The following is a 16,270-nucleotide window of genomic DNA, read 5'->3' as shown; positions in this document are numbered from 1 at the left end:
GAGAAAATTCAATGCTTTCATGATAAAAATTTTCAAAAATCTTAGCATAGAAGGGATATTTCTCAGCCTATATAAGGCCATCTATGAAAAACCTTTAACTAAATTCTCCTTAAAGGTGAAGATGTTTCCCCACTAAGATCAGGAAGAAGATAAGGATGTCCACTCTTACCACTTCCAGTCAAATTGTACTAGAGGTTCCGGCTAGAGCAATAGGCAAGAAAAAAGCCATCCAGATTGGAAAGGAAGAAGTAATAAAATTATCTCTATTTGCAGATGACATGATTTTGTATATAGAAAATCCAATAATGAAATGCTGCTCAGCAAGATAAAATGCTGATACACAAAATAACATGATGGATCTCAAAACAGACTGAATGAAAAAAAAAAAAAGCTAGACACAAAAGAGTACCTCATGTATTATTTCACTTTAAAATTTCATTTAAAAAAAATCCAAGAAAGGGAAATCTATGACAGAAAGTAGATCAGTGGTTGCCTGGGAATAGGTGTGGAGGATTGACTGCAAAGATGCATGAAGGAACCTATCGGTGTGATGGGAATGTTCTATATCTTGATTATTGTGATTGAGTAAAGTGGGTATACACATTTGTGAAACTTCATGGAATGGTTTACTTAAAATGAGTGTCTCTTATGTAAATTATACCTTAATAAATTCGATTTAAAAAAAACCACTGATATATACTTTTGATTTTAAAACTAGGATTGCATGATAAACTACTGTATTTCCTGAACGTAGGATGCTGTACTCTTTGAGCAGCTAGTGATCAGGTATATGGTGAAGAAATGTGTGAGTAGTTCTCTTTCTCAAGATCATAATCACTTGCTTAAATAGGTATAAAAATGCTGAATGGGTTTACTTTTGAAATGTTGAGCGAAACCTTTGAAGCTGAAAAATATTGGTACTAAAGCTGCATCCCATTAGTATCAAGCAATAAAGTGCTGCAGAGAACCCAAAATATGACACTTAAGGAGATTATTAGTAAAGCTACATCTGTTGATAAAGGAGTGTCCCCTTCAGCTGATAGTAATGATAAAAAGTATACTCAAACTTTCTTTTGATGATACATGATTAAGAGATAGGAAACAGGAAATGTAAAGAAGATCAAAAAGAAGAGAAAGTGCAATTAATTAGAAGTGCTGAAGAGCAAACAATAATAATAATTAAAAAAAATACAACTCAGAAGCTAGAATTGTTCTGTTGGGAGGCCACAGCCAATGTATCTATGGAAACCGTATCCTTTGAAACAAAACACTCTGTTAGTTGAACACATCTAAAATTGGGCATTTCCCTAAACACTTTTATGCCTCAGTATCAGAGACATAACTACACCTTTGCTTTGTTGTGAGTCCACAATTCAGTAGACTATGAAAGTACAATCAGGAAAATTTTCTGCTGTATTGAAGAGCTGAGGTGACAGGTATGACTGTAGTGGGTTACATACAGATTTCCAGGTACAAACCATGAAAATGAAAAGATTTTAGAGTTCAAGTAAACACTCAGTTATCTAAAAGATTTTAAACATTCCATTGCTCTCAAGTTGCTCATTGCTCTCAAAGAGCTTAAAATTAGTGAAACCTACTTCTCAAAGATCCTTTGATAAGTTTTATTTTCTAAGTAAGTATAACTTGAGTCTTTTTCACGTCAATATAATTGTAACAAATGTTTTCAACCCTAGAGTTCATGGACCTTTCTTTCCAAGAATACTGAGGCGCAGGAAGGGAAAAAGAGATTTTGGAAAGACTATAACACATATTGTGGCAAAAGTGATGACTCCTGACATGGTAAGAAATACACTTTATCCCTATTTGTTCATTTAAGTTCTGTGTAATTAGAAAAGAAGCTCTTTGAGGGTAGAGTTCTTGTCTGACATTAATGCCGTATTTCTCCCATTACATTCACTTCAGTGATTAGCATATAAATAAATAAATGTCAGCAACTATTTACTGAGTACAAACTTTATTGCTATGCACTATGCTAACAGTAGCTATGGGAACAACAGGAGACAAATATGAGAAAGACTGCATTTGAGGGAGACACCATTTTATTTATTTTTTAAGAGATTTTATTTATTTATTCAACAGAGATAGCCAGCGAGAGAGGGAACACAAGCAGGGGGAGTGGGAGAGGAAGAAGCAGGCTCACAGCAGAGGAGCCTGATGTGGGGCTCGATTCCATAACACTGGGATCACACTCTGAGCCGAAGGCAGACGCTTAACCGCTGTGCCACCCAGGCACCCCGGAGACACCATTTTAAACCAGATCCACAGTCTTGCTGCTTCATATGTTTGAGAAGTTATTGAAGGATAGTTTTGCTAGCTATAGAATTTTGGTTGACAGTACCCACCCCCCTTAAATATGTTATCCCACTGTTTTCTGACTTCCATGGGTTCTGTTAATCAGCCATTAATCTTATTGCCAATTCCTTGTATATATATGACGCGTTATTATGTAATCATTAAAAATTAGGCTTTGACAGAGAAAGACAATTATCATATGGTTTCACTCATTTATGGAACATAAGAAGTAGGAAGATCGGTAGGAGAAGAAAGGGAAGAAGAAAGGGGGGTAAACAGAAGGGGGAATGAACCATGAGAGACTATGGACTCTGGGAAACAAACTGAGGGCTTCAGAGAGGAGGGGGATGGGGGAATGGGATAGGCTGGTGATGGGTATTAAGGGGGGCACGTATTGCATGGTGCACTGAGTGTTATATGCAAATAATGAATCGTGGAACTTTACACCAAAAACTAGGGAGGTACTGTATGGTGACTAACATAATAAAAAAATATTTTAAAAAATTAGGCTTTGAAAAAATATTTAAAGACATGGTAAAATATCATGTAATGATAAGTCAGGATTCAGGGGTGCCTGGGTGGTACAGTCGGTTAAGCATCTGACTCTTGGTTTCGGCTCAGGTCATGATCTCAGGGTTGTGAGTTGGGCTCTGCGCTCAGCCTGGAGTCTGCTTGAGGTTCTCTCTCCCTCACTTTCTGCCCCTCCCACTCATGCTCTAGCTCTAAAATAAATAATCTTAAAAAAAAAAAAGTCAGGATTCAAAGCCACGTATATGTATGGTATGATACATTGGCATTATGGATAATGAATATATGCATGGAAAAAGACTAAAAGGAAATCTCTATATAAATACATTTTATTAAGGTTAAAATTTCACTTTATCATTTTTTACATTTTTATAACCAGTTTTACAAGCAAAAAGACATGAATGACAATGCCATTTCTATTGCAATAAAATAGTAAGCATTTTTTTCAGAATATATTTTTAGTTTTCAAATTTTATTTTGAAAGCTCCCCACTCTTGATGGTACTAATAGTGAAGTTCTCTTCCCTTTCCTACTCTCTGTGCAGATTCCTGGTATCTTTTATTTTTAGTTCAAGAATATTTAATATATAAAGTTTTATTGATTTACTAAAATTATAGGATTAGTTTGAGTTAAAATAAAGTATTAGACTGGAAAGAGATCTGGTGTCATAAAACCCTGGATCTAAAGCTTAACCACTCACCAACTCTGCATCCTTGAGCAAATCATTTCATCTCACCGAGTTTCAATGTCCTTCACCTGATAAGGGATAACATTACTTCCCCTCAAAGAGCTGTTGTGAGGCTTGAGAGATAATATGCTAAGTTCAAATTCTGTCTTCTGGCACACAGTCTTTCATAGCTGTAAAATTGTTAGCGATTGCAAAGAAAATCCCATTTCAGCATTCCCTTAGTTGATGTGCTGATATTTGGAACATTTAATGAACATAAAGACATAGTATTTACAGCATATTACAGTGTAATATACAAGGTAAGTCTTTGAGAAAAGCACATCTTACTTATAAGCTAACTGATTAAAATGACCTATTTCAGTTTATTTCATTGTTAAAAGTGTACTGTTTTATTTATTCTTTTCAGGTAAAGGACTTATCTTCAGACACACTTCTCCAACAGCATGACGATTTGGATTTGGCTTTGGATAGTTGTTATAGTGGAGATACAGTAGTTATTTTTCCAGGAGAATATCAAGCTGTAAATCTTGCTTTATTGACCGATGACATCATTATAAAGGGTTAGCAGGGCATCCTTTGCAATCTTTTTATAGCAATGTATACTGGAAAAATGGTATTATTATATTATAAACATGATTTACCTAACACAAAAATCCCTTATGTGCCTTATACAATTAAGACTCACCTGTTCATGAGTATATTATCTGTACAGGTGACCTCATTTGGACATAACATACCAAAGCAAATCAATGAGACCACTTCTTCCCCATGATAATGTAGCACTACAAGCAGATTCTAAAAAGATCAAAACAATAAAAACACCAAAAAACCTGTTTGTAATGTTTTTACCCAAACTTTTTCTACCTCTATTGCATTTCTTATCACTTTAGTAGGAAGACCCAAATGTAAGGCTATATTAAAATATATTCAGCATTTTCTCAGGTTAATTCACATGCAAACTTGCTAAAATAGAAGAGTTTACTAAATTTCTTTCAGATTCTCAACCTATTCAGTAATTTTAAATCTGCCCTTTGACATTGAAGGATATTCCCACTGTCTGGCCAAAAGAAAAGAACCAGGTGACTTAGGCTTTGCCTATCAATTCAAAAATTGAGCAAAAATTCACTAGATCTTGATGACTGTAACCAGTAGTATTTTGCTGAACTGCATAGGTAATTAGGAATGTATTTGTCATTTTCAAATTTTTTAGCATTCTTGAAGATACAACCCCTCATTTTTGGATTGATGTTAAATTTAGATGACTGCTTTGACCAGATCAAAATTGTGGATATATTAATCTTATAACCTGATTAACAAGTCTCTGACAGTCTTTTTTAGTTATGGTAATTTATTATGGTTTTGAAACCAGGTTATGATAAGATAGTTTTTATACCTTAGACATTTTGTAAATGACTGCTGATTATGTAATAGGAAATTTAGGAAAATATATTATGGAATGAGTATGTTGAATAAATTCATAGGTACATTTATAATGACCATAAACCAAGATTCTCCCATCATGGCATCAAAATATGGACAAAAGATTACATTATAGTTAAGTATCTAATTACATATATTACTTATTAAAAAAATATAAAAACAGTATTATTGAATGACTAAAGGACTTTAAACTTTGTGATTACTGATTTAATTACATTCTTGTCTCTATGAATTAGGAGTTGGAAAGAGAGAGGAAATTATGATTACTTCTGAACCTTCTCATGACAGTTTCGTGGTGTCTAAAGCTGATAATGTGAAGCTAATGCATCTATCTTTGATACAACAAGGGACAGTTGATGGTATTGTGGTGGTGGAGTCTGGTCACATGACTCTAGAAAACTGTATATTAAAATGTGAAGGAACAGGAGTGTGTGTTCTTACAGGGGCTGCTTTGACAATTACAGACAGTGAAATAACTGGTGCCCAGGTATTTCATTTTATAGAAACAGCTTTATATGACAATAGATAACCCTGAGTGATCTTAATGTGCAAAGAATAACAATTAATTCATCTTTGAATTGAGTTATAATCAAGCTTAGAAACTGATAAAATGAGGACAAGTACAGAGCGTCATAGCACACGTAGGAAAAATGAACTAAGTTAAGTCCAAAGTAAAGAATTACAGGCTTTTAATGTGATTTTTTTTTAATCTAGGAATTGGTGGCTACAAAAGAGATCATGAGTCAGTTAACGTTTACTTAAAAAGAAATGAGTTTGAGTCTTCAGATAACAATCACAAAGAGCATTAAAATACTGGAAAATGGAATGAAAATAAAGATTAAATAAAGGAGATTTTAAAAATAGAATGACTTAATTTCCACTAAACTGAGGAAGTAGACATTAGCAGCACTGAGGGATTTAGAATATATATAAATAAATTTTTATAACTATGGAAAGAATTGTTTAAATAGATTTTTGGCTCCCTTCTAGAGATTTCATTTGGGTGGGAGAGCAATGTGACTCAATGAGACTCTGTGACTTCAACTCTCCTTCTAGGCCCAATCATCTTCTTCTTTTTTTTTTTTTTAAGATTTTATTTATTTATTTGACAGAGAGAGAGAGACAGCCAGAGAGAGAGGGAACACAAGCAGGGGGAGTGGGAGAGGAAGAAGCAGGCTCATAGCGGAAGAGCCTGATGTGGGGCTCGATCCCATAACGCCGGGATCGCGCCCTGAGCCGAAGGCAGATGCTTAACCGCTGTGCCACCCAGGCGCCCCAAGGCCCAATCATCTTCTAACACAGATAATACTAGTTTTCAAAGTTTTTAAACATTCTCTCTACAATAAATCATTACACGAATTATCCTATTTTTGTGTAACTTAGTGTGTTGAGAGTGCTAAAAAAAGAATTACAGTTTTTTAATCTAAAGAAAATTTTGGAGAGGTGCATGTGTGTTTTGAGATTGTTTTATTTGCTTTTAATTTACAGGGTGCTGGTGTTGAACTGTATCCTGGGAGCATAGCCATTTTAGAAAGGAATGAAATTCATCACTGTAATAACCTCAGAACCAGTGACAATTCAAAAAGCACCTTAGGTGGAGTTAATATGAAGGTATTCTCATATTTCTTAATATAGTTGTTATAAGAATTATAAATATCATAAAAATACTAAAATATTACTTATAGACAAAGTTTAGTCTAAATGTTATTTGGAAAAGAATAGTAGAGATAATTAAAATATGGTTTAAATGATGGCTGATATAAAACAAGTTGTCTCTAATAGATTCAACTTAAATTCTTAGATAACTTTGATAAAGTGGATAGTTTTGCTTTTATAAAAATGTTTTAGATTTTTCATTGGGCAGATCTGTAGTACGTTTTGGAAAGTAAAGCAAATAAAAAATTAACAAATATATTAAGAAATATTTGTCTTACCTTCAAAGTTTGTAAAATATTTTAAGCTAGCCAATTAAAATAGCAATAATTTGTAAGTGAAATGCCTTCCCATTCCTTTTTAATTCTATTAGCTCTACCTTTCTAGGTCCCTCTCTAGACTTATGTAGTTAATGAAGTTTTTCTCTAGAATTCTAGGTTACATATAATTATTTGAAATTACTTTTATATTATTTCAAAATTTATTATTTTCAATATCTGAAATTATTTTCATATTTATGTTATATTAAAAACTTCATGAGATATTGTTGTATAAAATAAATTGAAAACTTCATTTAATATTTCAACACTAGAGATTTCCTTGGTTGTTACAGTAATCAGTGTGAGGAAAATATCACTTGCTCAAAACAGATTCAGTTGTTCTAAAGAAACATGTAAACCTAAGAATAAATTCTAGAGTCATATTTTATTTTTATAGAAATTATTGAAAAACTAATTTCCTTGAATATTTTAACAGGTTCTTCCAGCACCAAAACTGAAGATGACTAATAATCATATTTACAACAACAATGGCTATGGTGTAAGCATTCTTCAACCAACTGAACAATTTTTTATTGTAGCAGAAGCAACCCTCAACAAAGGGGCAGCTTCAGGGGATAAAAAAGATGACAGTATGCTCTCCAGGGTAATGCAGAATCTGAACCTGGAGATGAACAACAATAAAATAGAAGCAAACTTGAAGGGAGATATCAGAATAGTCACAAGTTAAAGCATCTGGATTTATGTTAATGTTTTATATTTCAGAGATTTGTTTAGTAAATAATTCTCATATCCCACAGAAATGGTAGTTTTAATTAAATTCAAAACCAATTAAAAAATAATTAAACATTCTAATGATTTTACTGTATGATTCATTTTAACTTTTAAATAACAGTTTTGAGACATAATGCACACATCAATAAAATTCACCCTTTAAAGGTATATAACAGTATTTAGTCTATTTTTAGTATATAGGTACCACCATCATCACTATTTAATCGCAAAACAAATGTGGTTTTAAACATTGTTTTTGATATTCATAGTCCAATAAGAAGCATTAGGTATTCTATGTAGATAATAGAAAAAAAATTCATTTATAGGCAATTCCTCATTCATTCCCATTTATCTGTGCTAGGAACTGGCATAAGGTAAGACACCACTGTAGCAATCATTATATTATATAGAATTAGGTTCAACTGCAGCAAAGAAATCCAAAATAAGAGAGGTAAAGAATATAGAAATAGGGGTGCTGGGTGGCTCAGGTGGTTAAGTGTCTGCCTTCGACTCAGGTCATGATCCCAGAATCCTGGGATCCAGCTCCACCCTGGGCTCCCTGCTCAGCAGAGTCTGCTTCTCCCTCTCCCCCTGCTCCTTCTCTTTCCCACTCACTCTCAAATAAAATCTTTAAAAAAGAAATGTATTTCTTCCCCATAACTCAAAAAGTCCAGAGGTAAGCAGTATAGGGTTAACAGATGTTGCATGTTGGTACTTAGTGTAGGGTTGGTAAGTAGGTGTTCCAGGTCAGAAATTCAAGTATCTGGGGGCGACTGGGTGGTTAAGTCGGTTAAGCGTCTGCCTCTGGCTCACGTCATGATCCTGGGGTCCTGGGAGAGAGCCCTGCATCAAGCCCCTTGCTCAGCAGGCTGCCTCTCCCTCTGCCCCTCCCTCTGCTCATGCTCTAATAAATACTAGTAAAATCTTTTAAAAAATCAAATGTCTTCTATCTTGTCTTACCGTTGTATGGTTTCCATTCAAAATCACTGCATGGGCAAAGATAGCAATTGAGTAATAGCTCAAGCCATTGTTTAAATTCCAGCCATGCAACAGAAGGGGTAGGACCTTTCTACAAAGTTACACACATTCCAACTTTCCTGCCTCCCTCCCACTAGAATCTAATTACATGGCTCCACCTAACTGCAACTGAAGCTAGTCCTACCATAAGGTTCTCCACCAGGACTACCCACCCAATGCATAGCTGTATACATTTAAATTTAGAACCTAAATGAGGGAAGGTTCCATATTTCTGCTCTTCCCTTCCATTTTGTGCACATACCTGGCTTTCTTACATGACTGTAAATTTCTTAATATAGGTACTGGGTCTTAGGAACATTATATCCCACGTTGTATGTGCATTCCAAGTAATAACTGTTAAAGAATGATACTAATGGCTCTCTGCCTATGCTAAAAATGGAAATAAGATTTACAATCCGTGACTTTTAAGGACTTTTCATCACAGTTGCTGGGGATGAAAATGTTAGACTTCTGAAGGTATTGACTGGACAAATCAAGATTAGAAGCGTAGCCTGCGATGTGGAATGAAAAGGGATGAATTTGAATCCCTTTTTGCTTTTTCGGAAGATGAATTTTGAATCCCTTTCTGCTTCCTTTGTTCCATTACCTTGCCAGCAGCAGCTAGGGTAGAGCCTCAGCTGAAGAGCAGAATGGGACCCACAATGGTAGAGCCTGCCGCCAGTTTATGACGTAGAAGCAGTGAAAGTGGCAGGTGACTGAGAAGACATTCCTCTGGCAGGACGGCACAGAAAAGTTCTGATTATAGGAGCAAGCTGCCATTCTGAGACACCTGTCCCAAAGTGCATACGTGTTATCTTCTAGACTGAACAGTTGCAACCAGAAAGATTTGCATTTGAGGACAGGGGTCTAATTTTTCTAAAGTACTAAAGTGAAAAATGAGAAAACTATATATACTTTCAGTGATTGAACCAAATCAGGTGTTCTTAAGCTGAAATATATATAGACCGGTTTCAAGAGTCTGTGAACTACTGAAATTTTAAGTAAAAAAAATTGTGTACCTGCTTTTTGGTGGACAGCCCACAGCTTTCACCATATTCTCAAAGGAGCCTCTCAGCCCACAGAAGCTTACCACCACTGATTTGGGTAACATTTAAATTTCCTTTCACATATTATTGTTCAACTGAAGCCTCAAACAGTTGTCTTTAAACAAAATAATATGTCCTGTAGAACACTCAGGCAACCTTATAACTCAGTATTTTAATACTAAACATTATGACAATACAAATTTTTGGGTGATTTCAGATTTTGCGGCTGCATAAGATGCACATTTCTTTTACTTACCAATAAAATTCTGAAGCCACTGACAGGTATCATTAGAAATACTAGGTTTTTTTGAAAATGCTCAAAAGTATTACTAATGCCAAAAAAATTTAGTTTTATTTAGATCAGAAGGTTAACCATATCTTATTGTATTTCCTATTATTTTAAAAACTATAAATTTTCAGTCATTTGAATAATTACTAAAATGTTACAAATAATTACTAAATATAATTATTTTACATATTTATAGGTTAACATGGAAAATACAGGTTTATCAAAGTCAGAAGTGTTAAACACTGGATTATGTAGACAATATCCTTTATTGCCTCTATAAATTTATTTCTAGGTTTGAAGGAAATATGCAATTTCAAAGTTAAGAAATTCCTGAATGATTTCCCATTAAGATTAATCCTAGGGTGATCAACTTGTTACAGTTTGCCACCCTAATTAGTTCCCAGGAAGTAGATTCCTTCCTACAAGCTAAATTATCACTAACCTCAGTTAGCTCTGAAAGATTCAATAGTAAATTTTCTCGTGTCAGAAACCTTTTACACTACATCTAATAGGACAGTCCACAAATATCAAAGGTGCACAAATACACTTTAAATAACTTTCCTGTCTTCTGGCCAAATCTATCTTTCGGGTAAATCCAACGGAATTCAGGAACCTTATTTCCAGTCAAAACCATAAGCCGTAAGTCAGTTTCAGTGCAATTCAAAACTGCATTTCTAGTGTCCTTTATTGTCCTACAGTCCCAATTCTGCTTCTAGAATCAGAGGCAGGGAAATGGGCTTTCAAATATGGGCTTTGCCGCAGTTGAAGCTCTTTCTAGTGTCTGTGCTGACCCTAAGCTGACACACTGTTCGTATTCTCCTCTGTTCCTTTGGCATAGGTGATGTCCCAAGGGGTTTATGTGCAGCTCCACAGCACGGGAGATCCCATCAAACTGCAGCTGTTGCTGAAGAGCACAGTGCCAACAGAGTCTCCCGACACGGACAGCTCTTCAGCACAACTTCCTGGAAATGGCACATCCACGTATTCCCCCAGTTAACTTTTTGGCCTCTCTCTGGGCCCAAAGGAAACTTCCAAATCCCTTCTACATCACCCCTAGCCTGAAAGAAAGCTTCAAACTTCTCAGTACAGTGAAAATGCCATCACAGACAAAACAGGTCCATTCTCATCCCTGCCTAAATTTCTAGAAGGGCAGACCCAATTTTGTCACTGCCAACTCTCATTATCCAAACCCTAATGTTATGTGTATGGTGGCCTACATATTCTTTCTTTCCAAATTCTCTTCCCCATACTGTGTCCAGCTCCTTTCATCTCCTGAATGAGAGTGGTGCAATCGGCTCTCCTTTTGGAAAGACTTTCCAGTCATCTACACCTGCTGCAACATCCCTTAAACTGAATATTCTCTTTGTTCTACACAGACTGTAGAAGGATGCTTGAGAAAGGAAACACAGCACATTGGCTGAAATCTCCAGGTATTAATAGGCCACAAAATACACCATGTGGCCTTCTGCTCCTTAAATCTGATCATTTTTTTCGAAGGAATGATTTCTGGATATGATGTTATAATGGACTGACAATTAAAATCGACTTAAGTTGACTTCCACTTAGAGCAATGACAGTCTGATAGTTGATTATCCTCCCCATTCCCATGTGAACAACTAGAAAACCAAATGATCTATTTTTTAAAAACTATTTCCACATACAATATTATATATACCTCTACATATGCGCGTATATATATATCTGAATCAACTGCTTTCAGGCATCAGACAGACAATGCAGAACTGTGGTCACCAAATTAAGGGAAACAAATGAGATGAGCCCTACGATCACCCTTCCCTTCTGTGTGGAGGCACTCTGATAGATCACGGCAGAGGAAGAACGAACCAAGCAGAGCACAAGCAGTCTTACGGAGCTGAAAAAACAGAAGCCAGTTTAGGGAGGGTAGCTACGATTTGTGGGGACACAGAGAGCAGGCAGCCACAGAAAGAGTTCTAGAACTCCACATAGACATTTCCTTAGGTTTTTAGCTAAAGACTAAAAGATTATTAGAACTATCCCTAAGTCGTTCTTCAAGCTTTAGAGAATGTAATTTGGCATCTCTCTCAGCCATTTTGGTCATCTTTTGATTTCCCACTTCTAGTTGAAGTTATTGGAGAAATGAGTACCAGTTAAGCAAGGCATTATTGAATTTATACTTTATATGGTACAAGTTTCCACATGTGCAAAAGGCAAGAGGAAACATGGTATTAACAGGGATAAGGCTAGAAGTTCAGTATGGTTGGTTAAGGAGGACTGAGGCTAGAGTAGGAATCACTGGTTCAGGCTGGGAGCAGGTGGTGGCGGCGTTACTAGATTTGAATGGGAATGTTTACTCTGGCTGTAGTATGGGGAACGGATTGTAGACAGTAGTACTTCCAGAAGGAATGATCAGTTGAGAGGTTGCTGCATCACTGTACATCCAAGTTAATGACAGCCTGAATACAGCAGGTAGTTGGTTTACAAAAGCACAACTGGAAGGTGTTTTGGGAGTAGAACTAACTACACGTGGTAATTTATTAAGACTTTGGCAATCAAGCAGCTGAAACTTCCGTGATTTAAAAACAAAACCAAACCAAACCAAACCAAAAAGCCACACATACTTGAACAGAGAATAGAGTATAGGATAGGGCACAGGTTGAATTAGGTGGTTTTCAGTCTGGAAAGTGCTTAGTTCTTTATTTCTGTGGGATAGCTGAACAGCAACAGATGTCTAGTAAGCACCTGTTAATATGATCTGATGCTCCGAAAGGAAATCTCAGTTGAAAATACAGATCTGAGACTCTGTAAATAGATAGGAGTCATCAGCTGTCAACAGCAGGTTACCTAAAGGACCTATGTAGAATGAGAAGATTTTGAAAAGGATACTAACGCAAAATACAACTTGCCCAAGATAATTCATGCATCCTAGGGCAGCTGTACGATAGGAGTCCACTTCTATTTAATCCAAAGCCTTTGTAATCTCTACTGTACTGTATCTCAAATGAGAAACATGAACATTCATTAAAAGCCATAAAATGTTATAAATGTATAAACATCTCTACTAAAATAAACTTGATGCACTGGTGAAGCTTCCCTTACCTTCATTCTTTGACTAAATATAACCTTAATTCAAGAATTTTGTGAGTTAATTTTTAATTCTGATTAAAGTTAATTTTTACACTGCAAACTAACTTAGAAAAGAGAATGCTGACCTGGGTCTTAGATTTTTCAAAGACAAAGCTTGGGAAAAAAGTCAAAATGTTCAGCCCTAGGTCAAAAGTTTTATTCAGGGGCAGAGGTCCATGCGAAACTGTGCGCTGGCCAGTATTTACTGGAAGAACAATTCTATTTCAAGGGTATTTATTCTAAATACTACAAGTAGCAGTATCACTTGGTATACTTTGGAAAACAGAAAGTACAATTTTTCCTGTGATGCTTAAAATAGATGTGACTGGCATTGCAAAATTATTCTAACGTGTAACATCAACAATGAACTACATGGCCAGTATTTGGTGTAATACTTTATTTTCTATTGTATTAAACTAAAGCCAAGAAAATATCAAGTTAATTTTAAAGGCAAATCTTTACTCCTTAAAGAAAAAATACAAACTGGTAGTTTCAGAATCAGTGTATTTTACATAATATAAACAAAACCACTAATGTATCTATATGCTTGGTTTCCTTAAACTATAATCAACCACAAAATGGGTGGAAAATGGGTTTACTTACTGGCATCAAATAAACAACTTGGGAAAACAGGTAGCATGCATTTTTTTTAAACTGTCTATGCATAGGCACTGACATAACAAGTCTTAATAGCCACCACCTCCTCTTCCTTGTCCAAAGTAACCACTCCCATAGCCCCCTCGGACAACCCCTCGCTGGAATCCCCCAGTTCCTCTGTAGCCTCCTCCACTAGACCCTCTATAGTCTCCTCCCGAGCCACCTCTGTAGCCACCACTGACACCTCCTCTGTAGCCTCCGCCATAGCCTCCGCGATAGGAGTTGGAGCCACCAGCGTAGCCGCTGCTACCATAGCCTCCACTACCAGCATAGCCTCCAGCACCTCCATAACCTCCGCTGCCGTAGCCTCCACCACCATAACTAGAACCTCCCCGTCTATATCCACCTCCATTGTCATATCGAGCCATCTTGGGAGGACGTGGACCATCTCCATACCTAGGAAAAGTACAAAATCACCACTTTAGCAAAGCATTCTTAATACTTCTCAGCTAGTCATAAAATATAAAGTCATATTTGAAAAGTTAATACATAAAGGGAATGAAGCCAAGTACACAAATATAAACTGAAATGAAATAAATGTTACTCCATAATAGAGAAGAATGCATCAACTGTAACCATCTGTTTTTCAAGTTCTTTCTGGTTCATTCTCAAAGATCTTACACTTTGGCAGTATGTCCTTACACCTTAAGATGGCTGGCTGGCTTTCACCGAGCGCCAGCCATGCGGCATTCTACAAAGCAGTAATACGCAAGAAAGAGGCTCCTGGCGTTGGCAGTGTGAGCTCATCTTTATCACCACGCAGCTTCCTGCATTAACGCTGAAACACGTTTTTTAAAAAAATGCCTGTGGTGATTTGTTTACACATACATCTGTTTCGTGTGGCAAACAAAGAAAATGAGGGGTAATGAAAACGCGCATAAATCAAGATGTCTCACTTAACAACTCCAACTCAGCATACCCCAACCTGCTTTTTCTTCCTGCACAGCTTTTCTTACAGAGACTAGCACTATGAATTCAGCAGCTGTCCAAGTCAGAAATGTAGCTGGGATCGTGTTCGCTCCTTCACTGCCCCGCTCCCCCCATTTCAATCCATCACCAATTCCTTCTGATGGTTCTGCAAACCTGTCTAATCTACTCCACCCCATTTCAATTCTCCCTACTGTAACTCAAGCCACCATTATACTCATGCATCCTAAACTCTTTCCTGTATTTATCCCATCCTTTCTAGGTTCTGGACTTCTGTCCTTCACAGAGCAGATTAGACACGTGAAGCTGCCTTAATCGCCACCCCTCCTGCCAAGAGTAATCTCTCTTCTAAATATCTATGAGCACCACATTTGTATCTGCCTACGACACTTATTATTTCTTCCTTTTTGAAGACTCCTCAATAATTCTCCCGTATAATAGACCCACTGGAGGAGCAAGGTACAGCACAATAAGTAAGAGCACTGTTTCAGGAGCCATTACTGCCTTAGTTTGAATCCAGTCCTACCATTCACTAGCTGTATGGCTTTGGGTCTTAACTTCTCTGTGCTAGTTTCCTTATTCATATTAAAGGGGACAAAGATCTACCTATATCATAGATAGACCGAATATTAAAATGAGTTAATGTCAGAAAAGCACTTAGCACAGTGCCTGGCACACATTGACTACTATGTGTATGATTAATAAATGTTAAACAGTAAATCGTTTATAGCAAAATGGGACCCACAATGCTTTATGAATTCTAGCAGTTCTGTATATTAAAATTATTAACAGTTTATAACCAGAAGCAGTAAGTGATCCTTGAAAGGGAGATTAAAGAATATTTCTGGATAATTAGAAAAATTTTAGTATGTTTGTATATTAGATAGTGTTGTCAAACACTCAAATTTTGGGGGTGGGATCATGGTACTGCAGCTGTGTGCTTAAAAGATGCATGAGATATACTGATGTAAAATGTCTGCAACTTAGTCACAAATGATTAAGTAAAAGTAGGTATGTGTGTGCACACACATGTATGAAAGCAAGTGTCACTGAATGCTGACAATTAGTGAGTTTAAGTTACAAGACAATATGGGTGTGTTCACTGTACTATTCTTCTGCCTTCTCTGGAAGTATCAAGTATTTCTAAATAAAGAGTTGTGAGCAAAGAAAGATTAAAAAGGTGGAAAAAAGTGAACCAAATAAGACATTTTAAGAATTAAGAGAAATTTCACACTTAAGACATTCACATTCTTACATTTCCCTACTAAGATAAACCTTGAGGCTTTTCATTTGAAAAAAACAGCAATTTAACCCCTCCATCAACATTTTTTCATTAGAGATGGCAAACAGTACTGTGGAAAGAGAACAGTCTGGGCTCTTTCACTTTCCAGTCATGTGACCCACCCTGGATTTTTATGTACTTTTAAGGTCCCTTTCAATCTCCAACATGCACTGATATAATACACTATTAACAGAGATAAAAGTTAGTAACATCCTTTTCTCTGAGTGTGTTAACCAGAATTAAATTTCATATTCAATGTTTGTTTAGAATTTT

At 36.2% G+C, this 16,270-nt stretch overlaps 2 protein-coding genes across 3 annotated transcripts in view; one reads left to right on the top strand and one right to left on the bottom strand.

The window, feature by feature from the left end:
- Positions 1-7,630, top strand: part of SHCBP1L (SHC binding and spindle associated 1 like) — a 34,806-nt gene extending 27,176 nt beyond the window's left edge. Inside the window, exons 6-10 of the mRNA XM_045811296.2 lie at positions 1,695-1,800; positions 3,936-4,089; positions 5,206-5,456; positions 6,458-6,580; positions 7,379-7,630. Of these exons, the coding sequence (XP_045667252.2) occupies positions 1,695-1,800; positions 3,936-4,089; positions 5,206-5,456; positions 6,458-6,580; positions 7,379-7,630 (886 nt within the window). The remainder of the gene's footprint in view (positions 1-1,694; positions 1,801-3,935; positions 4,090-5,205; positions 5,457-6,457; positions 6,581-7,378) is intronic.
- DHX9 (DExH-box helicase 9) overlaps positions 6,037-16,270 on the bottom strand; it is a 64,093-nt gene continuing 53,859 nt past the window's right edge. For both annotated transcript variants that reach the window (XM_045811294.2, XM_045811295.2), the window contains one exon: positions 6,037-14,184. In XM_045811294.2, coding sequence (XP_045667250.1) covers positions 13,818-14,184 — 367 coding nt within the window. In that variant the 3' untranslated portion in view covers positions 6,037-13,817. The remainder of the gene's footprint in view (positions 14,185-16,270) is intronic.

Source organism: Ursus americanus, chromosome 2, assembly GCF_024610735.1.
Source record: "Ursus americanus isolate L20-20 chromosome 2, mUrsAme1.1.p, whole genome shotgun sequence".
Classification (NCBI taxonomy): domain Eukaryota; kingdom Metazoa; phylum Chordata; class Mammalia; order Carnivora; family Ursidae; genus Ursus; species Ursus americanus.
This window is presented reverse-complemented; position numbering and strand designations above follow the sequence as displayed.